The following is a 27,789-nucleotide window of genomic DNA, read 5'->3' as shown; positions in this document are numbered from 1 at the left end:
ATGTTTTCTAGCTGGATAGATCCTTTATCATGATATAGTGGCCTTCTTTGTCTCTTTTTATGTTTTTTGGTTTAAATTCTGTTTTATCGAATATAAGAATAGCTACTCCTCAGTTTTGGTTTCCATTTGCATGGCATATCTTTTTCTATCCCTTCACTTTTAGTCTGTGTGTGTCTCTACAGGTGAGGTGGGTCTCCTGCAGACAGCATATACTTGGGTCTAGCTTTTTAATCCAATCAGTCAGTCTGTGTCTTTCGAGTGGGGAGTTTAATCCATTCGCATTTAGGGTAGTGATTGACAGATATTGTTTAATTCCTGTCATTTCATTACTTTTTGTTTAGATGTTTTAAATATCTTTTGATCATCACTTCCCCTTTTATTTCTCTTCTTCAATGTTAGTTGGAAATTTGAGGTGGCATGATTTAGCTTCTTTCTCTTTCTCACTGGCATTTTTGTTTTAATGGCAGGTTTTGCTCTTTCTTGTGTATCTGTGATAGTGATCATCATTTTTCAGATTCCAGATGAAGGACTTAGACTCCCTTGAGAATTTCTTGCAGGGCTGGTCGTGTGGTGGTGAACTCCCACTGTTTTTGTTTTTCTGGGAAATACACTACTTCTCCCTCATTTCTGAAGGAGAGCCTTGCTGGGTAAAGAATTCTTGGCTGGCAATTTTTTTCTTTTAGTGTTTTGAATATATCATTGTAGTTTCTTCTGGTCTGTAGGGTTTCATTTGAGAAGTCTGCTATTAGTCTGATGGGGGCTCCCTTATAGATGACTTGATGCTTTTCTCCTGCTGCTTTTAGAATTCTCTCCTCGTCTTTGAGCTTTGCCAGTTTGACTATAATGTGTCTTGGGAGGTTCTTTTTGGGTAGAATCTGATTGGGTACCTTTGAGTTTCCTGGATCTGACGGTCTGCATCTCTTCCTACACCTGGGACGTTTTCTGTTATTATTTTCTTGAATAGGTTTTCAATACCTTTTGCTTTCTCCTTCCCTTCTGGAATACCCACAATTCATATAATAGAAAGCTTGAGGTTGTCTGCTCTCTCTCTGAGATTTTCTTCATTATTTTTAATTCTTTTTTCCTTTTTTTGTCTGCCTGGCTTATTTTGAAAAGACCGTCTTCGAGATCTGAAATTCTTTCTTCTGCTTGCTCTACCCTGATGCTCAAATCCTCTGTTTTGTTTTTATTTCACTGAGCAGATCTTTCATTTTTAGTTCTGCTACACTCTTTTTTAAGGTATTAATCTCTTTGTAAATTTCCTCCTTCATATTCTGGATATTTTTTACTTGTATCCTTGTGTTCTCTAACTGAGTCTTCTTTGATCTCTTCAAAGAGGAGATCAAAGACCTTTTCTTAAGATCATTGCTCAGAATTCCTTTTCAGACATTTCAAGGATTCCCTGTTCTATGGGGTCTGGAATTTGAGCATTAGTGTATTCCTTCAGTGGTGTCATATCTTCTTGTTTCTGTAGTTCTAGTATTTTTTCATTGATGTTTGTTCCTCTGATAGAGGATTTGCTTCTTCTATTACCTTGGGTTTGGCTATGAGGATAAAGATTTTCTCGTGTATTTGCAGGCTCCACTGGTCACTCTTCTTATATCAGTGTAGTTGAGTGAGTGGCAGGTTGCCTGTGGAGTGGCCCTGGCTGCTGCTGTGGTGGTGGACTCTCCTTGCAGTGACAGTAGGTGTGGTGGTGGCTGCATTACACCACCTTGGCTCCTGTTCTGGCTTTCTGTGGCCGTAGACTGAGACCCTGGTACCACACAGGTTTGGCTCACCTGGGCGGCTGCTGGGGCTGTGGGTATTTCCCTTCAGGACTTTAGACTGAGCACTGGTGCCACATGGGGCTCGGCTCACCTCAGCGTCCTTACAGTTTAATCTATTAAAAAGTGACTTTTCTGAATGGTATAAAACCACAATGAATTTTTTCAAAGGTTTATTTTTCCAGTACTATTTATCGAGTAGTCCATCTTTTCTTTACTGTTGTAAAACGGCACTTTTTCATATACCATATTTTGATGTATATGTGGATCTGCGTTGGGTTCTGTTCCTTTCACCTATTCATTTGTTCTGCACTGATTGCACACTTTAAAAATGACTATAGCTTTATGTTTTTATATCTGGTACCCCCCCCCCCACCATGCCTTTCTTCTTCTTTTTCAAAATTATTCCTTTTTTACTCTTCAGTATGAATTTTCGAATTAGCCTGTCTAATACATGAAAATTTCCACTAGGTTATGGATTGAAATTACGTGGAATTTGTGTATTCATCTGTGGGAGAACGTATGTCTTTTCGTTATTGACATTGCCCATCTGTGAATATGTTCTTTCTCCGTTCAGCTTTTCTTCAAGTCTTTCAGGCTAATTTTATAGATTTGTCCATAGATGTTCTCCACATTTTCTTTATTACTGGTCACTTTGTAGTTTTTCTTACTTTTGTAAATTTGATCTAATTTATATTTGCCATTTGTAAATGAGTAACCTGGTGTATAGAAAAGTCTTTAATTTTTTCTTAACTTTCTGTTTTGGTATAACTTCAAACTAGTAGATAAATTGCTAGATATACTAGGACCTCCTGTATACCCTCTACTCATTCATGTTTTCTTTTTTAATACTTGAGTGTTTCCATGTTCCAAACTTAGAACTCTTACCTATTTTGAGTTTATCTTGGTGACCTGACGACAACATGAGATATGGACACAAATCTATCTTTTTCCAAATAGCTATCTAGTTGTCCCAACACCATTTATTTAAAAGTTCATCTTTTCCCCAGGTATTTTAGCTGCCACTTTATTACATACCAAATTTCCATATGCATTTGGTAATATTTCTGGGCTTTTTAAACTCGTCCATTATTTTATCTGTCTACTCCTATGTCAACATCACACCATTTTAATCATAGAAGTTCTATGATATGTTCTAATATCTGATAAGGGACTAGTCCCCCCACTTATTGCTTTTGCTTGTTTCTTGGCAGAAGACTTTTAGAAGGAAGTTTCCTGGCTGCCAATTTTTTTAAGTTTTCCTAAGTAAGTATTTCTGATGAATGTGATCTTTTCCCTAGAACTGCAATATGCTAACACCGTTATGCGCTTTGATTATGTCTGGCTTCGAGACCACTGCCGCTCAGCATCTTGCTACAACTCGAAGACACACCAGCGCAGCCTGGACACTGCCAGTGTGGATTTATGTATCAAACCAACAACCATTCGTCTAGATGAAACCACACTCTTTTTCACTTGTGAGTGAACAGGAGAGTAAGTCTTCTGTGGGGTACTCTCTTAAAGAGCAATTATTTTGTAAAAAATGGTTTTCCCCTTTTTAAAACATGGTATTCTTTTAGGTACTTTTCTTTTTTCTTTTTTGGAAAGATTTGGGGGGAACTTTTATTTATGTCTTCAAATAAATTTGTTGTAATCCACAGCTAACATTATACTTAATGGTGAGAATGAAAACTTTCCCTCTAAGATAGGGAACATGACAAGGATGTTTCATTCTCACCACTGTTATTTAATATCTGCTCTCACTAATATATTTTAATATAGTACTAAAAGTTTTGGTCATTACAATAAGGCAAGAAAAATAAATAAAATGCATACATACTGGAAATAAAAAAATAAAACTCTTCATTTGCAGATATGTGACTATCTACATAGACTGTATCAACTAATTTACAATAAAACTGCAAGAACTAATAAGTGAGTTCAGTTAGGTCATCAGATACAAGATCAGCACACAAAAATCAATTGCATTTCTGTTGATTTGCCCCCCACAGATTTGTCACCCCACTTCCCCTGGGTAACGGAGATGCAAAAGATTACTCAAAGCTCATCTCTTCTGAGCAGTGAGAGACCCTGAAGTGGTTAATCTCCCACTGGAACCCTCAAGAAAGAGGCATTCCTTCCTTGGGAAATTAACCCCGAATTGTGGTTCTCTTCCTGCATTTATTTTCCAGACCAGGAAGTTACAGGAAGAGAATATAGGTGGGGTTATAATTAAATAATATAGGCTGGTAACATTCAGTGAAACAAGCCAGATGACATTCCATTAGACAATTAAGTGATCTTACAGCAATTTCTCAGTGTCTTTACATAACCATCAGTAACTAGTCTGTCCTTGAGCCAGCAACCTTGCTGTGCCACAAATCTTTATCTTACAACAGAGACTTTATAACCTGAGGAAAATTTCCAGTCCTCTGCAAGGTCAATATTTGAAACTGCAAGGCTTTGGAAAACCAGGCCCTGTGAAGTACATTTGCTTTAAGAATCCTCTACAGATTTCTACATATTTACAGTGTCCATACAGAAACTGAAATGAGAATGACCATTTCAGTTGCTTCAAAGAAATCTAAATATGTAGGTGTAATTCTAACAAAATATGTATAAGATCTATATGATAAAAATTATAAAATTCTAATGAAGGAAATCAAAGAATACATAAGTACAGTCAATCTGGAAAACAGTTTGGCAGTGTCTTAAAAAACTAACCATGCAACTGACATACAACCTGGAAATCACTTTCCTAGATGTTTATCCCAAAGAAATGAAAATTTATGTTCATATAAAACCTGTACATTAATGTTTATATCAGCCTTATTTGTAATTGCCAAGAACTGGAAACTATCCAATGGGTGAATGGTTAAACAAACCATCCATACATTGGAATACTACTCAGCAATACAAAGAAAAACTATTAACACACATAATAACTTGGAAGAACCTCAATGAAATTATGCTGAAGGAAAAAAGCCGACCTGCATGATTGCATTTATGTAACACTATAAAATAACATAGTTATAGAAACAGAGAACATATTATCAGTTGCCAGGAGTTAGGAAACGGTGTAGGAAGGGGCGGGTGTGGCTATAAACACAAAGGAGCCCTGTGGTGATGGTACAACTGAGTGTCTTGACTGTGGTTGTGGTTACAGGAAGTTGCACATGTAACAACTCTGCATAGAGCCACGCACACCAATAAGTATAACAGGTGAAATCTGAATAAACTCTATGGATTGTACCAATGCCGCTTTCTTGGTTTTGGTGTTGTGCTGTGGTTGTATAAGATGTTAACATTGGAGAAGGCTCAGGGAAGAATGCATGAGACTTCCCTATACTTTTCTTTGCAACGTCCTCTGAATCTGTAATTTCCAAATGAAAAATTAAAAGAAAAAAGCATTGGAGAAAAAATGTTTACATTCAATACATTTACTACAAATTTCTCTGCCAAAAAAAAAATGCCTTAGAAAGGTTTATCAAAAAACATCCAACTTGACAAAATATTTGCAAAATTTATGACAAAAATTAAATACCCTTAACATATAAGGTGCTATTGCCAAATTATAAGAAAAGCACCAATATTCCAATAGAAAATTGTGAAAAATAAGTGAATGGACAAATCGTTAAAGCAGTAGTCAGCAAACATTTTCTGTAAAGGGTCAGATGGTAAATATTTTGGAGCTTTATGGGCTATTTGGTGTCTTTCTCAATTATTCAATTATTCATCTCTTCAATTGTAGGGTGAATGCAGCTACAAACATGTAAACAAATGGTTCATGACCCATAGTTTGGTGACTCATGCATTAAAGAAATATAGATGTTTAACAAATATGAAAAGCATTCTTATTAGCCTTATTAGTAAGCAATAGATTTAAATTATTGCAAGATAGCAGTTTTACTAACCAAATTAGAAAAAGTATATTTTAAAAATAAGAATACTCAATTTTGATAGGCCCATATATATTGTTGGAGAGAATGAATATTGGTAGACTCTTTCTAGAGAGTTATTTGTTTGTATTTCTCAAGAACTTAAAGATATAAACTTTTAAGAGTTTTGCTATACATTCTGTTTTGAGAAATTATCAGAAGTATGAATAAAGATGATCGCTATTAAGTAATAGGGAAATTTTTCAAAAATAAACCTACATACTACAAAGAACAGATTGGTTAGGTAAATCTTGGTAGTTTATATTTTGCAAACTCTAAGTATTAGTTTTTATGAACATTTAATTTTAAGGATAATATAATGATTGTTAAAATTATTCCCTTGTATCTCAAAAAATATTCTGAGTTTCTGTGTAGATGGGAGATGGGATGGGGGTAAAAAGAGAGAGTGCTGAATAGATTAAAAACCTACTGGAGGGCCGAGCCCGTGGCGCACTTGGTAGAGTGCTGCGCTGGCAGTGCGGCGACGCTCCCGCCGCGGGTTCGGATCCTATATAGGACTGACCGGTGCACTCATTGGCTGAGTGCCGGTCACGAAAAAACGACAAAAAAAAAAAAAAAAAAAAAAAAACCTACTGGAATTATTATTCTTTGATGACTTGAGTTGTCAAGAAGGTCCTTTACTATGTAGCTATAATTCCACAAACCTATTTACCCTCTGGAAAGATTTATTTGTTCATTCATTTATTCATGCATACCACTCAAACCACAAATATTTCTTTTTCAGAAACATTCTAGACACTCATTTTAATTTTCATAAATAATACAGCACTGGGTAATCGGCTGCTAAGAATAACATTTTTAACCAGTAAATTATTGGCAGTATTTGTAATTATTATTTTATTATATTAAATGCTCTTTATTTTTTCCCTTAAAAGGGCCAGATGGTCATGTGACTAGATATGATTTGGATTGGCTGGTGCAAAACAGCTATGAAGGGCAGAAACAAAAGGTCATTCAGCCTAGAATATTATGGAATGCTGACATCTACCAGCAAGCTCAAGTTCCACCTGTAGATTTCCAGAGCTTCTTAGAAACCAATGAGGGACTGAAGAAGTTTCTGCAAAATTTTCTGCTCTATGGAATTGCATTTGTAGAAAATGTTCCTCCCACTCAAGAGCACACAGAGAAGTTGGCGGGAAGGATCAGCTTGATCAGGTAATTCATTAGTTTCCTGAAATCCACAGTAATTAATTCCATAGTATGAGCACCAATAAAGAAATGTAACACGTACGGTGCCCTTTATTTTCAATCCAGAATATTTTGTGGCCTAAATAAGGGGACTCCCACTTGCAGTGCTTCATTTGAGGACTGGATTTCTCATCTTTAAAGACACTTTTATGTTAAATATAATGAAGACTTCATTAAAAATAATGAAGAGTCCAAGGTTATTGGTATATTTTTCTATCCCGGTGATCCTCAAAGTGGGAGGTATCATTGTACTCTAGAAAGAGCACTGACTATGAGTAAAGAGAAGCAGGTAGTAGTCTAAGTTCTACCCTCTAGCAGCTGTGTGATCATAGCAAGTCCATTCCACACACACACACACGCTCACTTCCCACGGGCTTATATTTTCCCATCTGTTCAAAAGAGAATTGAATAAGATGGTGTCTAAAGATCATTCAGTTTTGACATTGTATGATTGCTAAGGCTTGATTCAGAGACTGGTTGTTAATAATATTGCCTTAAAACACTATATAGCATTTAATCTTTATATCCATTATTTTCTTTTAATCATTATAGTAATCCTGATTCAAATAGCTCAGGTTTCCTGATCCTAAATACAGTGTTCTTTTCATTACCATTCTGCATTTCTAGGTAGTATACAGATTGATCTTCTGTAGTATTAAATGTGATGTAAACCTACTTTATTATAATTAGTACTTTCCTTTTACTTAATAAGACCCAGATATAGTTAATTGTGTAGCAAACAGTAGGCTGTGTCATTTTTCTTGTGCTAGTAGAGCATAATCAGAATTTGTGGGTATTCAATTTTAAAAACAGTTTGAAAACTTTCAAGTAAAACAAAAGTGTGCTAGTAAGCAACAAATTGAGAGGCCTTTAGAGATAATGGTAGTTCAAAAGGAAGAACATTTCCCCTTTGGACTTGGAGGATTCAGAGAATAAGATGAACTCTGAAAGCTAAAGAGTTAAAGTAACCTTTAGACAGATCTGAGCCCACTGGGAAAATGAATACAAAATCAAAATCTAGGATGTATACCTCAAAGAGAGAGAAAACAACAATGATACCACAAGTCTCACTAACTAAATACTTGCTAACATAAACTGTCCTTTTCTCTTTTCCTTATTCCTACAAGAGATGAGTAAGGATCTACATTAATCACTTCTGTCATATGAAGGAAATGGAAACTCTTCGGTCACACTTGCAAATTGGCTCATCCAGTATATTAGAAAATTAACACTATTATTGAAAACATGAAGAATATTAATAAAAGACAACAGCTATAAAAAATAAAAAGATAATGAAGTAAAAAAGATCACTTCTAGAAGTAGCTACATCATCTTTTTCTATGAAAGAAAGGTGAGCACAGGAAAGAATCTTGAACGTGAAGGCTATTAAAAGTAGGCATATAAACACAGCGGGATGATTCCCGAAGCTGTGGGAATACGTTATACTTTCACAGTTTACCACTCAACTTCCTAGTATATTACATTCATCAGTGACAGAATTGCCAAGACTGGTGTTGTGGTCGCCTGTCATTTTTACTTTATGGACGGAAATCTGGAACCAAAAAAATCTGTTGTTATTAGCAAGTAATCAAAGTATTGGAAAGAGTTTTGAAAGACAAGAATGAACATTTCAAACAGCTAATAGGTCTTCCTTTGTTTCATTTGACAGAGAAACCATGTATGGGAGAATGTGGTATTTCACTTCAGACTTCTCCAGAGGCGACACTGCATACACCAAGCTAGCTCTTGATCGGCACACGGACACTACCTATTTTCAAGAGCCCTGTGGGTATGTGGATTGGACTTTTACAGAGTAGGGTTTCTTTACATGTGATGATCTTGAGTAGTTTCTTAATCATTTTCCTTTCTATTTGAACCAAGATTTTATCTGCTGCTCTGGATTTGCCTGACTGTTTTTTTCTCTTCTCCTAGAAACATGATCATTTTGAAATAACCTAGCTCAGTCTTCTTTAGACTCACAGGAATAGTTTTTTTTAAGTGATTGAAAACCCATCTTACTGCATAAGTGGAGTTTTAATTTTGTTAAATTTACATTTTTTCCCCAAAGTAATTATAACTTACCAAAAAAACTATTGGCTAGTCATTAGTTTTGGAATTCGTACAGTTTTCTTGCATTAAGTTATTGTCATATTGCAAAAGGGTCAGTCCTGAAAACACAGCTCCTTTGGGGTATGGTATTAGAGAATTTGAATCTGATTTATGAGAAGTTAGAGAGAAGAAATGACTGAAAAATAACCTTTTTCACACGGAATCAGAAGCTATTGATCCAGAGATGATATATACCATTTGCTACTTATTAAAGGCACGTCTGTGCTATTGTTTTTTTTTTTTTTTTTTTTTTTTAAAGATGACCGGTAAGGGGATCTTAACCCTTGACTTGGTGTTGTGAGCACCACGCTCAGCCAGTGAGCAAACCGGCCATCCATATATGGGATCCGAACCCGGGGCCTTGGTGTTATCAGCACCTTACTCTCCCGAGTGAGCCACGGGCTGGCCCTGTGCTATTGTTTTGTTGTTGTTGTTAATCTTGCTTCTGCATATAGATGATGGGCCTGAGACACAAAGATATTAGAAAAGTGAATTACATATGGATTTATAAAGACAGTATGAGATGGCGATAATATTCAATTGATTATGGTTACATCGATTTCCTTTAAGGATTTGGACTTAATAATATTTGATTTAGGGGAGGAAGAATAAAGCAGCTTTTAGAAATCCTGCTCAGTGTTGTCAATATATATTGAGAACAATCATCTGCATCCTCATTCTAGGGACCAGAACTGACCTTTCTCATTTTAATTGTGTTTATATTAGATTTCCCTTGATTTTATTTCTCCCGTCTTTCTTTATGTTTATTTCTTATTTTACTTTGTTGTTTACTTTCCTTAGTTTTGCTTATTTGATTAAATTACTATTAATTTTATTTCTCATTAATTTGAAAATTCTACTTTAGTTTTCCAGCCCATTAATAGTCACCTTTTATATACGTATAATGAAATAGTATTCAGCCTTAAAAAGGAAGGAAATTCTGACACATACCATGACATGGATGAACCTTGAGGACATATGCTAAGTGAAGTAAGCCAGACACAAAGGGACAAATACTGTATTTAGTATTTATATGAGGTCCCTAAAGGAGTTAAATTCATAGAGACAGAAAGTAGAATGGTGGTTCCCCGGGACTGAGGGGAGGGACAATGGAGAGTTAGTGTTTAATGGGGACAAAGTTTAAGTTGGGGAATGTGAGAAAGTTCTGGAAATGGATAATGGTTCTGATAATGGTTGTACAACAATGTGAACATAATGTCATTGAACTGTATATACTTCAAAATGATTTAAATGGCATTTTTTTAAAAAGTCACCTTCCCTATCCCTGTTAACATATGCAGACATATATGTCGTATATGATTCAACTATCTCAACATGCCCTAAACTGAACTTCTTCCTCAACACCCCACACCTCCTCATTATCATCCAATTGCATGTCTGCCTGCACTCTCTGTCTTAGTAAATAGCATTATTATCTTTCAAGTTGCCCAAGTGAGAAACCTGAAGCCATTTTAGGTTCTTGCCTGTCCTTCATCCTCCACATCTAACGGATTATCAAATCCTGCCAGTTCTACCTCTGTAGTATCTCTCGGGTGTGTTCTCTTCTCTATAACATGCCTCTCTAAGCTCAAGTCCTTAAAAATTTTCCCTAGTATTTCAGTTATCCAAGATGTTTTCCAAGGTTTTTTTTTTTGTCATCTTGCTTAGCAGCAGTCCATTTTCCACACTATCACCATAATCAACTCTTTAGGATGTTCATATGACTATAGAGTTTCACAGTTTAAAATCACTCTTTGGTTCTCTGTGCTATGCCAATAAGAACTTTTTATACTATTCCTTGAATATACCTTGTTGTTTTACGCAGTACCTTTGGTCATGCTGTTTCTTTGCCTGGAATGCCCTCTCCTCACTGCAATCCCCTCTCCTCACTGCAATCTCCTTCCAGTTTAATTCTTGCTCATTCTTTAATGCTAGGCAAAACCACACCCTCCTCCTCCCAAACATTTGTTTATATAACATCCCACTAGAACAGATCATTTCTTTCTTTATGGCCCCACCATATATTGGGTACAACTTCATTACAGTACCTATCATGTTTTATTGGTACTTATTTGCTCCATCTCTTATTAGATCATGAGCTTTTTAAAAAACAGTGTCTATACCTTATTTGTGCCTGTACTCCTAGGGCCCAGCACATACAGGCTTCAATATATGTTAGATATGTTTTTTAAAAACTTCTAGTAAAATTAATATTTCAAAGCATTAAAAAAGTACAACTCTGAGGGAAAAACAATTAAGAAATGAGATTTATTTCTTCATGAAAAGAAAATTACCAAGAGGATTCAGTAATAACTTCACATATAATTTTCTCGAATTTTGATATGCTCTCTCTTCTTCACTAAACAGAATAATTTACTTTTCTTTTCCCTCTTTAGCATTCAGGTATTTCACTGTCTTAAGCATGAAGGAACAGGTGGCAAGACACTGCTAGTAGATGGATTCTATGCAGCAGAACAGGTACTTCAAAAGGCGCCTGAGGAATTTGAACTCCTCAGCAAAGTGCCACTGAAGCATGAATATATTGAAAATGTTGGAGAATGTCACAACCACATGATTGGGGTTGGGCCAGTCTTAAATATCTACCCATGGAATAAAGAGCTGTATTTGATCAGGTGAGTACCAAAGAACTATCCCCCAGTATAATGTATTTACCAAAAATTAGCCTTCTAATGTAATGAAAATCCCTAAGATTCTTTTACCTATCACATTTTGATTTTGCCATTCTGTAGCTTTTTATTATGGAACAATTTATATTCTCATTATAATTCCCGTGGAATAATAAACAAGCCAGCAGCCAAGGAAAACTAAATTTAGGAGGAAGGTAGATATCGGAGGTAGTATTTTTAAAATGAAAATGCTATTAAAATGAAAAACAGTTACTAAATTGTCCTCATGACCCAACAGCTAGGGTACCAAAATGCATGATGACAGCGTTTATGGCTCTATCCCAGATTTATGCAAAGCACCTGACCGGTATATCCAATTACCTACTGGATATCACCAGTTAGATGTCTTATAGAATCATAAAACACATCATACTCAAAACTGAATTTATCATCTCCATTCATTTTAAGCCCTGATCCTCTACTTGTTTCCCCAGTGTCATTAATGGCACCATCATCCACCAAGTTGCCTAAATCAGAAACCAAAAATCATCTTTAAGTTTTCCTTGTTTCTCACACTGCACAACCAATCTTATCAATTCTACTGCCACTTCTTTTGTTGAGACCACTATCACCTCTCTTCTGTACTGTGAGCTCCCTTTTATTCCTTTTTTATGCTGTAACTAGAGCCTTTTCTTATCATTCACCATGTTAAGATCCTTCTAAGTCTCCTCAGTGTCTTTCAGAAAAAGACCAGAGGCATCTTCACGACTTACAAAGTTCACATGATCTGATCCCTTCTTACTCTTCTAGCATCATTCCATACAATTCATGTTTCCCACACACATTCTGCCCTGGCTATCCCAAACTGCTTTAGATTTCTGGAGCCAATTACTCTCCATCTTGTAGCCAAGCTTTTCTTATGCTGTTTTGCATTTGGATTATCCTTCTCGCTTCCACTTATTCCAAGCTAACTCCTACTATTCATTAGTTCAGTTTTCTCAACAAATATTTCTTGAGCATCTACCAAGAGCCAGGCAGGAACTGCTCTTGACACTGGAGATACAACAGTGAGCAAAACAGACAAAAAATCTGGGCCTTCATGCAATTCGCATTCTAGTGGGAGGACATAGTTAATAAAAAATAAATAAGCAAATATATAGTATATCAAATGGTGATAAGTACTAGGAAAAATAATGTAAGGAAGGAAATATGGGGTGCACAGATAGGGTGGATATAGCTGTAAAACTTAACTTTACATACTACAGAGGACAGACTTTGTAATCAGAAAGAGCTCACTGTGAAATCCTAACTTCCCTTTATTGATTTATGGCCTTGTACAAGTCAACCTGCTGGTCATGAGTTTCCACTTACAATAATAATACCTTAGGTCCCAGTTTTGTGAAGATAAAAATAGATTGTTGCCCCTGGCTTGTAGTAGGAACTATATAAACACTGTACCAATTCACTTCCTTTGGATAAGTTTCTCTGGCAAACTCTCCCTCAGCCATCTCTTCTATATCCACAGCCTAAAATAATGAGTACATAACTCAATATTTTTTTAACATTTTATTATGAACATTTTTAAACATGCAGAAAAACTGAAAGAATTTAACAGGAAAAACCATAGACCTACCACCTGGATTCCACCATTAAGATATTATTTTACTTGCTTAGGTACCTAACTCTCCATCTATCCATCCGTTAATCTTTTTTTTTTTTTTTTTGACCGGTAAGGGGATCTCAACCCTCAGCATGGTGTGGTCTGCACCACGCTCAGCCAGTGAGCACACCGGCCATCCCTATATAGGATCCAAACCCGCGGCCAAGTGAGCCATGGGGCCGGCCCAGTTAATCTTATTTTTGATGCATTTTAACGAATATTGCAGAGATAAGAGTACACATCCCCCTAAAATACTTAAACATTTATATTATTAAGTAGAGTTCTATATTTGTTTACATCTTGGCTATTGTTAGTAATGTTGTAATAAACATATAAATGCAAAAAAAAAAGCAAAAACAATGTTTACAGCTTTTTTTGTTTTGAGTTAAAATTGATAAACGATAGCATTCAAAAATATTAGATATATACTTACTGAGTTTTGACAAATGCATACACCTATGTAACCCAAACCCCTATCAAGATATAAAATATTACTATCACTACAGGAAATACCCTGATAATCCTTCCTGGTCAAACCCTACACATACACCCTAGCAGAAACCACTGTTTGATTTTTTTTATCAACATAGATTAGTTTTGCACGTTCTGGAATAAATTTATTCTTTTATGAATAGACACCAGGGCTGTTTCCAGTTTGGGGTTATTATGAGTAAAGCTGCTATGAATGTCTATGTAAAAGTGTTTTTGTGAATGTCTGTTTTCATTTCACTTAGGTAAATACCTAGGAGTGGAACTGCTGAGTTATAGAATAGGTGAATGTTTAGTTTCATAAGCAACTGCAACAAGTTTTACCAAAGTAGTTGTACCATGTTACACTGTCATTAACAACGTATGAGAATTGTAACTGCTGCATGTTCTTGCCATTCTTGGTGTTGTCGGTGTTGTTCATTTTAGCCATCATAGTGAGCATCTCCTTGGGGTTTTAATTTTCATTTTTTTGATGACTAATGATGTTGAGCATCTTCTCATGTAAGTATTGGCCATTCATATATCTTCCTTTTTATGAAATACTGACTTTATTTCTTTTTTTTAAAATATTTTATTTTATTTTATTTTGTCAATATACAAGGTAGTTGATTATTGTGGCCAATTACCGAAACCTCCCTCCCACCTTCCTCCCCTCTCCCTCATTTTTTTAATTGACAGATAAAAATTATATATATTTATGGTGTGCAATATGTAGTTTTGAAATATGTATACACTGTAGAATGGTTAAATCAAGCTAATTTACATATGCATTACGTCACATACTTCTCATTTTTTTGTGGTGGGAACATTTAAAATTCACTGACTTAGCAATTTTCAAGTATACAGTATATTTTTATTAACTGTAGTCACCATAATGTATACTAGAGCTCTTGAACATATTCTTTCAAAATGAAATTTTGTATCCTTTAACCCATATCTCCCTAACACACCCCCGAACCCCTGGTAACCACCATTCTACTCTTTAACTCTATGGGTTCAACTTTTTTGTATTCCACGTATAAGTGAGATCGTGCAGTATTTGTTTTTCTGTGCCTGGCTCATTTTTGCTTAACATAATGTCCTCTAGGTTCATCGATGCGGTTGCAAATGACAGGACTTCCTTATTTTTAAGGCTGAATAGTATTTCCACTATGTCTATACACCACATTTTCTTGATCCATTCAACGACTGGTGGACACCTAAGTTGATTCCGTATCTTGGTTATCATGAATAGTGCTGCAATAAACATGGGGATGCAGATATCTCTTTAAAATACTAATTTCATTTCCTTTGGACATATACCCAGAAGTGAGATTCGTGGATCATATGGTACTTTATTTTTAGTTTTTCAAGGAACCTCCTTATTGTTTTCCATAATGACTGTACTAGTTTATATTCCCACCAGTAGTACGCAAGGGTTCCCTTATCTCCACATTCTCACCAACACTTGTTATTTTTTGTCTTCGTGATAAACGCCATTCGAATAGGTATGAGGTGATGTCTCATTGTGGTTTTCATTTGTATGTGCCTGATGATTAGTGATTTTGAGCATTTTTCATATACCTGTATATGTCTTTTGGGGGGGAATATCTATTCAGATGTCTATTCGGATCCTTTGTCCATTTTTTAAATGGGTTATTTGGGTTTTTTGCTGTTGAGTTGTTTGAGTTCCTTATATATTCTGGATATTATTAATCTCTCTTCAGATGCATAGTTTTTGCAAATACTTTCTCCCACTGTGTAGGTTTTCCATTCACTTTGTTGATTGTTTCCTTGGCTGTGCAGAAAATTTTTAGTTTGATATAATTCCCTTTGTCTAATTTTGTTTTTGTTGCCTACACTTTTGAGTTCACATCCAAAAAAAAGTCATTGCCCAGACCAACGTCACGGAGCTTTTCCCCTCTGTTTTCTACTAGTAATTTTAACGTTTCAGGTCTTACATTTAAGTTTGTAATCCATTTTTAGTCAATTTTTGTATATGGTGTGAGGTAAGGGTCTAATTTCATTCTTCTGCATGTGGATACCCAGTTTTTCCAGCATCATCTATTGAAGAAATTGTCCTTTCTCCACTGTGTGTTCTTGGCACCTTTGTAAAAAATCAATTGACTGTAAAAGAATGGATCTATTTTTGGGCTCTCTGTTGTATTCAGTTGGTCTTTGTGTCTGTGTTTATGCCGGTACCATATTGTTTGGGTTACTATACCTTTGTAGTAAATTTTGCAATCAGGTGGTGTGATGCCTCTGGCTTTGTTCTTTTTGCTTAGGATTACTTTGGCTATTCAGGGTCTTTTGTGGTTCCATATGAATTTTAGTACTGTTTTTTCTATTTCTGTGAAGAATGTCATTGGTATTTTAATAGGTATTGCATTGAATCTGTGGATTTCTTTATGTAGTATAGATATTTTAACAATATTAATTCTTCCAATTTATGAATAAAAGATATCTTTCCATTTATTTGTTTCTTTAATTTTGTTTATCAATTTTTTATAGTTTTGAGTGTACAGGTCTTTCACCTCCTTGGTTACATTTTTTCAAAGTATTTTATTTTTTTCTAGCTAATGTTACTGGGATTATTTCCTTGATTTTTTTTTGAATAGTTCATTGTTAGCATATAGTAACTACTAAGTTTTGTATATTAATTTTATGTTCTGCAACCATACTGAATTCATTATATTAGTTCTAACAGGTTTTTTGGTGGAGTCAGCAGAATTTTCTATGTATAAGATCATGTCATCTGTAATCAGGGACAATTTATCTTTTTATCCAATTTGTATGCCTTTTATTTCTTTCCCTTGCCAAATTGTTCTGGCCAAGACTTTCAGTATTATGTTAAATAGAAGTGGTGAGAGGGGGCATCCTTGTCCTGTTCCTGATATTAGAAGAAAAGTTTTCAACTTTTCACAGATGAGTGTGATATTAGCTGTGAGTTTGTCATATATGGCCTTTATTGTGTTGAGGTACATTCCTTCTATACCTAATTTGTTGAGAGTTTTTAAGATGTTGAATTTTTTCAAATGCTTTTTCTTCATCTATTAAGATGAGCATATGGTTTTTGTCCTACATTCTGTTAACATGGTTTGTCGCAGTTATGATTTACATATGTGCAATCATCCTTGCACACCTGGAATAAATTCCATTTGATTATGGTTAATGATCCTATTAATGTGCTGTTGAATTCAGTTTACTAGTATTTTGTTGAGGGTTTTTGCATCTGTGTTCATCAGGGATATTGGCCTGTAATTTTCTTTCCTTCTGGTGTCCTTGTCTGGCTTTGGTATCAGGATAATTCTGGCCTCATAAAATGCATTTGGAAGTATTCCCTCTTTCAGTTTTTTGGAAGAGTTTCAGAAGAATTGGCATTAGTTCTTTGTTAAATGTTTGGTAGCATTCAGCAGTGTAGCCATCTGGTCCTAGGCTTTTCTTTGATGGGAGACATTTTATTACTTATTAAATTTTTTTACTCATTATTGGTCTGTTCGGATATTCTATTTCTTCGTGATTTAGTGTTGTTAGGTTGTATGTGTCTAGGAATTTATCCATCTCTGTAGGTGATCCAGTATGTTGGCATAAACCAGTTCATAGTAGTCTCTTATGATTCTTTGTATTTCTGTGGTATCAGTCTTAAAATCTCCTCCTTTATTTCTGATTTTATTTATTTGCGTCTTCTCTCTTGGTTTCTGAGTCTAACTAAAGGTTTGCCAATTTTGTTTATCTTTTCCAAAAACCAACTTGCTTTCATTGATTTTTTTCCTACTATTTTCCTAGTCTCTATTTTGCTTATTTCTGCTCTGATCTTTATTATTTCCTTTCTTCTACTAACTTCGGGTTTAGTTTGATTTTGTTTTTCCTAGTTCCTTGAGGTATAACATTAGGTTATTTATTTGAACTCTTTTTTTTCTTTTTTTTTATTGGTTATGAATATTCATGGAGTATAAAGCTAACCATCACTACTCATGCCCAAGATGGGATGGCCTGATCAATACTGGCAGAATGCCAATTACCACAAATTGCGATTGTGTCCCCCACCCAACTGATCCCTGACACCCCTCCCCTTCCCCCTCTCCCCACCTCAATTTGTATCCCAAGGTCTGCTCTCTCCCTCTGCAAGTCTAACTCATTACGGTGGTCTTTCTTTCCTTCCTTCTTTCTCTCTTATCACTCAACATAAGTTTCTCCAGGTTCATCCATGTTGTGGCAAATGGGAGAATTTCATTCTTATTTATGGCAGATTAGTAGTCCATGGTGTGTATATACCACAGTTTCCTTATCCATTCGTCCATCAGTGGACATTTAGGTTGTTTCCGTGTCTTGGCTATTGTAAACAGAGCTGCAATGAACATGGGAGTGCAGGTATCCCTTCGACGTGATAATTTCCATTTCTTTGGGTATATACCCACAAGAGGGACTGCTGGATCATATGGAAGATCTACCTGTAGTTGTTTGAGAAACCTCCATACTGTTTTCCACAGTGGTTGTACTAATTTACACTCCCGCCAACAGTGTATGAACGATCTCTTCTCTCCACACCCGCATCAGCATTTGTTATTCACCATCTTTTATTATAGCCAGTCTGACTGGGGTGAGGCGGTATCTCAGTGTGGTTTTCATTTGCATTTCCCTGATGACTAGTGATGTTGAGCATTTTTTCATGTACCGATTGGCCATTTCTATGTCTTCCTTTGAAAACTGTCTATTCAGCTCCTTTGCCCATTTTTTAACAGGGTTTTTTTTGTTCGTTTGTTTGTTTGTTTTTTTACTGTGTAATTGCTTGAGTCCTTTGTATATTCTGGATATTAATCCCTTGTCAGATGCATAGTTAGCAAAAAAATTTTCTTCCACTCTGTAGGTTGTCCTTTCACTCTGTCAATTGTTTCCTTTCCTATGCAGAAGCTTTTTAGTTTGACAAAGTCCCATTTGTTTATTTTTTCTTTTGTTGTTTGTGCTTTCATGCTCACGTTCATAAAGTCTGTGCCCAAGACTTCATGAATACGACCCCAAAAGCACGGGCAACCAAAGGAAAAATAAACAAATGGGATTATATCAAACTAAAAAGCTTCTGCACAGCAAAAGAAACAATTAACAGAGTTAAAAGACAACCAACAGAATGGGAGAAAATATTTGCAAAATATATATCTGACAAAGGATTAATATCCAGAATATATAAGGAACTCAAACAACTTTACAAGAAGAAAACAAGCAACCCAATTAAAAAATGGGCAAAAGAGCTAAATAGGCATTTCTCTAAGGAAGATATCCAAATGGCTAACAGACATATGAAAAAATGCTCAACATCACTCTGCATCCGGGAAATGCAAATCAAAACCACATTGAGATACCATCTAACTCCAGTTAGGATGGCTAAAATCCAAAAGACTGTGAACGATAAATGCTGGTGAGGCTGCGGAGAAAAAGGAACTCTCATACATTGTTGGTGGGACTGCAAAATGGTGCAGCCTCTATGGAAAATGGTATGGAGGTTCCTCAAACAATTGCAGATAGATCTACCATACGACCCAGCTATCCCACTGTTGGGAATATACCCAGAGGAATGGAAATCATCAAGTCGAAGGTATACCTGTTCCCCAATGTTCATCGCAGCACTCTTTACAATAGCCAAGAGTTGGAACCAGCCCAAATGCCCATCATCAGATGAGTGGATACGGAAAATGTGGTACATCTACACAATGGAATACTACTCAGCTATAAAAACGAATGAAATACTGCTATTTGCAACAACATGGATGGACCTCGAGAGAATTATATTAAGTGAAACAAGTCAGGCACAGAAAGAGAAATACCACATGTTCTCACTTATTGGTGGGAGCTAAAAATTCATATATAAATTCACACACACACACACACACACACACACACACACACACCGGGGGGGGGGGGAGAAGATATAACAACCACAATTATTTGAAGTTGATACAACAAGCAAACAGAAAGGACATTGTTGGGGGGGGGGGGGAGAAGGGAGGGAGGTTTTGGTGATGGGGAGCAATAATCAGCCACAATGTATATCGACAAAATAAAATTAAAAATAAAATAAAATAAAAATAAAAATAAAAATAAATAAAAATAAAAAAATAAAGTCTGTGCCCAGACGTAGTTCCTGAAATGTTTCACTTATATTTTCCCTTAGTAATTTTACAGTTTCAGGTCTTATACTTAAGTCTTTAATCCATTTTGAGTTGATTTTAGTATATGGTGAGGGGTGCATGTCTAGTTTCACTCTTCTGCATGTGGATATCCGATTTTCCCAGCACCACTTACTGAAGAGGCACTCTTTTCCCCAATGCATGTTTTTGTTGCCTTTGTTAAATGTCAGATGGCTGTAAGCCTGAGGAGTGATTTCTGGGTTCTCTATTCTACTCCACTGGTCTGAGTGTCTAATTTTATGACAGTCCCATTCTGTTTTGGTTACTAAAGCTTTGTAGTATAATTTGAAGTCAGGTAGTATTATACCTCTGGACTTATTATTATTATTTTTTGCTCAGGATTGCTTTGGTTATTCAGGGTCTTTTGTTGTTCCATATGAATGTTAAGATTGTTTTTTCCATTTCTGTGAAGAATGTCATTGGTATATTGATGGGGATTGCATTGAATCTGTAGAACGTTTTGGGTAGTGTAGACATTTTCACAATGTTAGTTCTTCCAATCCAAGAGCATGGAATGTCTTTCCATCTTTTTCTGTCTTCCTTAATTTCTTTCAGTACTGGTTTGTAGCTCTCGTTGTAGAGATCTTTCACCTCCTTGGTTGAATTGATTCCTAGGTATTTTATTTATTTATTTATTTATTTTTGTGACTGTTGTAAATGGGCTTACTTTCTTGATTTCTCTTTCTGTTAGCTCATTATTAGAGAATATAAATGCAACTGATTTGGGGGCATTTATTTTGTATCCTGCAATGTTACTGAAATTATTAACCAGCTCTAGGAGTTTTTTTGATAGTCATTAGGTTTTTCTATATATAGTACCATGTAATCTGCAAATAGGGACAGTTTGACTTCATCTTTTCCAATCTGGATTCCCTTTATTTCTTTCCCTTGCCTGATTGCTCTGGCTAGTACCTCCAGTACTATGAAGTGGATGATAGTGGGCATCCTTGTCTTATTCCTGTTCTTAAGGGAAAGCCTTCGCTTTTTCCCCATTCAGAATGATACTGGCGGTGGGCTCATCATAGATGGCTTTCATTGTGTTGTAATACTTTCTGTATCTAATTTGTTGAGAGTCTTTATGATGAAGGGATGTTGAATTTTGTCAAATGCTTTTTCAGCATCTATTGAGATAATAATAGGGTTTTTGTCCTTGATTTTGTCAATGTGATGTATCACATTAATTGACTTTTGTATGTTGAGCCATCCTTACATCCCTGGGATGAATCCCACTTAATCATGGTGTATAGTTTTTTTGATGTGTTGTTGTATTCTGATTGCTAATACTTTGTTGAAGATTTTTGCATCTATGTGGCAGCTGCAAGCAAGCTACTGTTTTGCCATGTCAAGAGAGCTGTGGAAAGGTTATTGCCAGGCTGTGGTTTGCATAGAGACTGAGTCCTGGCCTACATACTGGGGCTGACTCTACCAAGTGTCTTCACAACCACCACAGAACCCCTGCCAGGGCCAGAAACAGCAGGAAAACCTCTTCCTCTTTCAGTGTCCCTCCAGTGCTCTCTTCTGAGAAACCTTAACATTGTGTGTGCTACAAAGGAGAAATGCTTAAAGAGATTCTTATATTGAGAGCATACATGGAAAGGTGCATTTGGAACTGAGAGGGAATCAGTTGATAACTGACACATATAAATAGCTGGTTTCAATGGAATAATTGAGAATTTGCATCTAGCTTCCAGAGGGATATTGGTTTTCAATTTTCTCTTCTTGTAATGACTTTTTTCACTTGTTGGTATCATACTGACTTTGTGAGACTGTTTTACCAAAGAGTTTGTGTAACAGTGTTATTTCCTCCTTAAATGCTTGCTAAAATTTTCCGGGGAACTCTGGGAATGGGATTTACTTTGTGGGAAGGTTTTGTGTATTAAATTCAACTTTTTCAGTAGATATAGAGCTAGTAAGATTTTCTGTTTATCTTTAGTTAGTTGTTCTGTTGGGAAGGGCATACATTTTATCTAAGTTGTCAAATTTGTAGTCATAGAGTCATTCATAACATTTTCTTACTATTTTCATAATGTCTGTAGGCTCTATAGTAATATCAGATTCTTTATACTGGTAATTTTTGCCCTTTTTTTTCTTGTTCAGTCTAGCTAAGAGTTTATCAGATTTCTTGGTCATTTCAAAGAGCTGTCAGTTTAATTTTCTCCATTGTTTGTTTCCATTTCATTAATTTATGCTCTTGTCTTTATTATTCCCTTCTTTTTACATACTTTGGTTTAACGTATTCTTGTTTTTCTATCTCCCTAAGGTAGAATCTTGATTTTATAAATCAAGATTTTAATAGGTAGGTCATTGATTTTATAAATTTAGTCATTTATAACATAAGCATTTAAAGCTATACAAGCTGCATCCACAAATGTTGATATATTTTATTTTCATGATCATTAAATACAAAATATTTTCTAATTTTCTTTGTCTTCTTCTTTAAACATGTATTAAGTACAAGTATGTTCTTTAATTTCCAAATATTTGAGTTTTTCCTAGGTGTTTTGTTATTACTGATTTCTAATTTGATTCCGTTATTGTTAGAAAATATATTTTATGGGATTTGAAGTTTTAAGAAATTATTGAGATTTGGTTCGTAACCTAGTAAATGGACTGTCTTGGTGAATACACCATGTGCACTTGAAAAACATGTGCATGTGTTCTGTATTTGCTGGGTGTACTCTTTTATAAGCATCAGTTAGGTCAATGCGTTTGATATTCTATGTCATTTCTATGTTGTTATTGTTTTTTGTCTAATTGTTCTCTCAGTTGCTGAGAGAGCAACATTAAAATTTCTAATATTGTGATTTTGTCTATTTCTCTCTTTAATTCCACCAGTTCTTATTCATGTATTTTGAATATCTGTTATTAAGTACATACACATTTATGATTGTAGTCTTCCTGATGACATAACTTTTTGTCACCATGAAATGTCTCTCTTTAACTTTATTTTGACATATATTTTATCTGAAATTAATATAGTCACTCCAGACTTACTCTTTGCCTGGTATATGATCTCCCATTCTTTTTTTTCTAACCTATCTGTGTTTTTGTATTTAATGCTTGGTTTTGTAAACAGCATATACTTCAGACTTGCTTTTTTATCCAGTCTGACAATCTCTGATTTTAATTAGAATGTTTAGTGCATTAACATTTTTAAAACCTTTACAATATTTTAAAAGCTTTTATTTATATACCTTAAAATTAATGTTTTAAGTGTACAATTCAGTGATTTTGAGTATATTTATAAAATTGTGTAACTGTCATCACAATCCAGTTTTTGGTCATTTCCATCACTCTAAAAAATTCCCATGTTCCCATTAAGCATTTACTCCCCATTTTGCCTTCATCCCCAGCACTGTCAATCATTAATCTTCTTTCTGTCTTTATATATTTGCCTTTTCTGAAAACTCCATATAAATATGAAATTATAATATGAGGTCTTTTGTGTCAGCTTTCTTTCACTTACTATAATGTATTCAAGATTAATCCATATTGTAGTATATACAAGCGTAATTGCTGAATAATATTCTGTTATATATACCACATTTTCTTTATGAATTTACCAATAATGAACATTTGGATAATTGCCAGTTTGGGGGCTATTCCAAATATTTACATATAAGTCACTGGGTAGACATGTGTTTTTATTTCTCTTGGGTAGGTATCTAGAATTGGAATTGCTGGGTCGTATGTTAACTCTACATTTAACCTTTTGAAGAACTGCCAAAGTATTTTTCACAGTGGCCACACCAGTTTACATTCCCACCAGTAATATATGAAGGCTTCAGTTACTCCACATTCCCTTCAACAATTGTTATTATCTGTATGTTTATTATAGCCATCCTACTGATTAGGAAGTGGTATATCATTGTGATTTCATTTGCATTTCCCAAATAACTAATGATGTTGAGTATATTTTCTTGTGCTTCTTGGCCATTTGTATGTCTTCTTTGGTAAAGTCTTTTGGCTATTTTTAAATTGTATCATTTGTCTTCCGCGAGTGTTTTATGAGTTCCTTATATACTCTGGATTCAAGTCCCTTACTGGGTATGTTATCTGCAACTACTTTTCTCCCAGTCTGGAGCTTGTCTTTTGACTCTCTTGAGAGAGCTATGAAGTAAAGTTTTTAATTCTGATGAAGTCCAAATTATTTTTATTGCTTGTGCATTTTGTGTGTTATCTAAGAAGACTTTGCTTAATCCATAGTCATGAAGATTTACTCCTATGATTTATTCAAAGAGTTGTACAGTTTTAGCTCTTACATTTAGGTCTCTAATCCATTTTTAATTAATTTTAGTTTATGGCATAAGGTAAGGGCCCAACCTCATTCTTTTGCTTGAGGATATTCTCTTATCCTGTCACCGTTGTTGAGAGATTATTCCCTCTCCCATTGAATAGTTTTGGCCCCCTGTTTGAAAATCAATGATACACAGACATATGGGATTTTTTCTGACTCTCAGTTCTATAACACTGACATATGTTGATCCTTATGCCTAGTCCATCAACATTTAATGTAATTATATTTTTTATTTTTACCTTTTTCTCTTTCCCTGTGCTACTTTTTCCTGTTTCCTTTCCTGCCTTCTTCTGGATTATTTTAACATCTAATTTTTGAATTATGATTTGATTTATGCACCATGTAAATAATTTTCTGGCTGCTTACAAGATTTTCTCTTTGCTTTTGGTTTGTTGCAATTTGACTATGATGTTGCTAGGTGTGCTTTTCCTTGTATTCATTCTTATTGGGACTCTCTGAGCTTCTTGAATCTGTAAATTCATATCTTTCACAAAATTCTTGATATTATTTCTTCAAAATTTTCTTCTGCCTATTTTCTCTATTTTCTTTTTGGGCTTCCAGTTACAGATAGGTCAGACATTTTGATATTGTCCCACAGGCCTTTGTCTGATAATTCCAACATCTGGGACATGTCAGGGTTGGCCTGTGTCAATTGTCTTTTCCCTTGACAATTGGCCGCATTTTTCTGGTTCTTGTTGTACTGAATAATCTTGGACTGTATTCTGGACAATGTGAATATTAAGTTATTGAGACTCTAGACCTGTTGTATTTCTCCAAAGAGTGTTTTTTAAAATTTTTTAATTTTGCTTTTGTTTAAACGAGCAATTTAGTTGTACTCACAATTCAAACTCTGTACTTTGATAGCTTTCTGAAATTCCTGTTCAGTTATTTTATCTTTAGATGGAATACAGGGAGTCTGTCCTGCACGTACACTTCAGTGGTCATCCAGATATCTGGGCAGAGCTTATACATAGAGTTTGGAGCTCTCCTTTTTTAAAAAAAAATTATTTTATTTTTTTCATTGTACATGTTTATGGGGTACAGTTTGTTGCTTCAATATATGCATATATTGCATAGCGATCTAATCATAATGGTTAGCATATCTATCACCTAAACACTTATCAGTTCTTTGTGGTTACAACATTCCAGATCCTCTTTTCTGGCTATCATGAAATATACAATGCGATATTAGCTATTATCACCCTAGGTCACCAGAACTTATTCTTCCTATCTAACTGTGACTCTGTAACTTTGTACCAGTCTTTCCTTTAGTCTATCAGTCTACTAACCCTCCCTCTCCCCTTCTCTGACTCTGATAACCACTCTTCTACTCTCTATTTCTCTCTTTTTTTCCCTCTCTTTTTGATTTATTTTTCTTAATCGGCCCATGATAATTGTGTATATTCATGGAGTACAATATGATATTGGGTATGTTCATCTTGTGTGCAATGATCACATCAGAGTACTTAGTATATCCATCCCCTCAAACATCTGTCGTTCCTTTGTGTTAGGAGCATTCAACATCATCTCGACTAGCTATCCAAAGATACGCAGTACTTGTTGTTAACTGCAGTCTCCCTATATGCTACAGAACACTAGATGCCATTCCTCCTTTCTCTCTACTATTTTGTCTTCACGGACCACCCTCTCCGCATCCTCCCTTCCTCCTTCCCCCCACCAGTCTCTAGTTGCCACTATTCTATTCTCTACTTCCAGGAGATGAACATTTTTAGCTTCCACATGTGAGTGAGGACATGTGGTATTTCTCTCTCTGTGCCTGGCTTATTTAACTTAACATAGTTTTCTCCAAGCTCGTTGATATTGCTAGAAGTAGCAGAATTTCATTCTTTTTTTAAATGGATGAGTAGCATTCCAGTGTGAGTGTGTGTGTGTGTGTGTGTGTGTGTGTGTGTGTGTGTGTATTTATATATATATACATATATATATATATAGAGAGAGAGAGAGAGAGAGAGAGAGAGAGAGAGAGAGCACAATTTCCTTATCCAGTCATCAGTGGAAGGACATTTAGGTTGGTTCCAAATGTTGACTAGTATGAATAGAGCCACAATAAATATGGGGGTGCAGGTGTCCTTTTGACTTGTCAACTTCCTTTCCTTTGACTATATACCCAGTAGTGGAGTTGCTAGATCACATGGTAATTCCATCTATAGTTGTTTGAGAAATCTCCATACTGTTTTCCATAATGGCTATACTAATTTACATTCCCACCAACAATATATATGAATCCCATTTCTCCACATCCTCACCAGCATTTGTTATTTTCTGTCTTTTTGATAAGAGCCATTCTAACTGGGGTGATATCTCATTGTGGTTTTGATTTGCATTTCTCCGATGATTAGTGATATTGAGCATGTTTTGCTATGCCTGTTGACTGTTTGTTTATCTTCTTTCGAAAAATACCTATTCAGTTCCTTTGCCCATTTTCTAATTGGACCATTTTTTTGTTGTTGTTCTTGTTGTTGTTGTTGTTTTACTATTGAGTTGAGTTCTTTGTATATTCTGGATATTAATTCCTTGTCGGATGCATAGTTTGCAAATATTTGCTCCCATCAGCAGGTTGTCTTTTCACTCTGTTCATTGTTCCCTTTGCTGTGCAGAAGCTTTTTAGTTTGATATAATCCCATTTGTTAATTTTCCTTTTTGTTCCCTGTGCTTCTGAAGTATTATGCACAAAGTCTCTGCCCAGACTTCTGTCCTGAAGTGTTTCCCCTATGTTTTCTTCTAGAGGTTTTATAGTTTCAGGACTTACATACATTTAAGTCTTTTTTCTTTCTTTCTTTTTTTTTTGTAACTGGCCAATACGGTGATCCAAACCCATGACCTTGCTGTTATAAGGCTGTGCTCTAAACAACTGAGCCAACCAGCCCGACTTACATTTAAATCTTTAATCCCTTTTGAGTTGATTTTGGTATATGGTGAGAAGTAGGGGTATAGTTTTATTTTTCTGTGTATGGATCTCCAATTTACCCAGCACCATTTATTTATTTGTTTATTTACTTGTTTATTTATTTATTTAGTTAGTTAGTTATTCATTTTTTTAAAAGATGACCGGTAAGGGGATCCTAACCCTTGACTTGGTGTTGTCAGCACCATGCTCTCCCAAGTGAGTTAACCGGCCATCCCTATATAGGGATCTGAACCCATGACCTTGGTGTTATCAGCACCACACCCTCCCAGGTGAGCCACAGGCCAGCCCTCCCAGCACCATTTATTGAAGTCACTGTCCTTTCCCCAATGTATGTTCTTGGCTCCTTTGTCAAATATTGTTTGGCTGTAGGTACATGGATTTATTCCTGAAATCTCTATTCTCTTCCTTTGGTCTATGTGTCTGTTTTTGTGCCAGTACCATGCTATTTTGATTACCATCACCTCATAGTATATTACGAGGTCAGGGAGTGTGATACCTCCCACTTTGTTCTTTTTGCTCAGGATTGCTTTGGCTATTCAGGGTCTCTTGTTGTTCCATATAAATTTTTTAATTATTTTTCTATTTCTGTGAAGAATGTCATTGG

At 35.4% G+C, this 27,789-nt stretch overlaps 1 protein-coding gene across 1 annotated transcript in view; it reads left to right on the top strand.

Moving 5' to 3' along the window:
- TMLHE (trimethyllysine hydroxylase, epsilon) overlaps positions 1-27,789 on the top strand; it is an 83,242-nt gene that overhangs the window by 44,093 nt on the left and 11,360 nt on the right. Inside the window, exons 3-6 of the mRNA XM_063084065.1 lie at positions 3,068-3,244; positions 6,601-6,880; positions 8,583-8,702; positions 11,419-11,655. Coding sequence (XP_062940135.1) covers positions 3,068-3,244; positions 6,601-6,880; positions 8,583-8,702; positions 11,419-11,655 — 814 coding nt within the window. The remainder of the gene's footprint in view (positions 1-3,067; positions 3,245-6,600; positions 6,881-8,582; positions 8,703-11,418; positions 11,656-27,789) is intronic.

This window comes from Cynocephalus volans, chromosome X, assembly GCF_027409185.1.
Source record: "Cynocephalus volans isolate mCynVol1 chromosome X, mCynVol1.pri, whole genome shotgun sequence".
NCBI lineage: Eukaryota > Metazoa > Chordata > Mammalia > Dermoptera > Cynocephalidae > Cynocephalus > Cynocephalus volans.
This window is presented reverse-complemented; position numbering and strand designations above follow the sequence as displayed.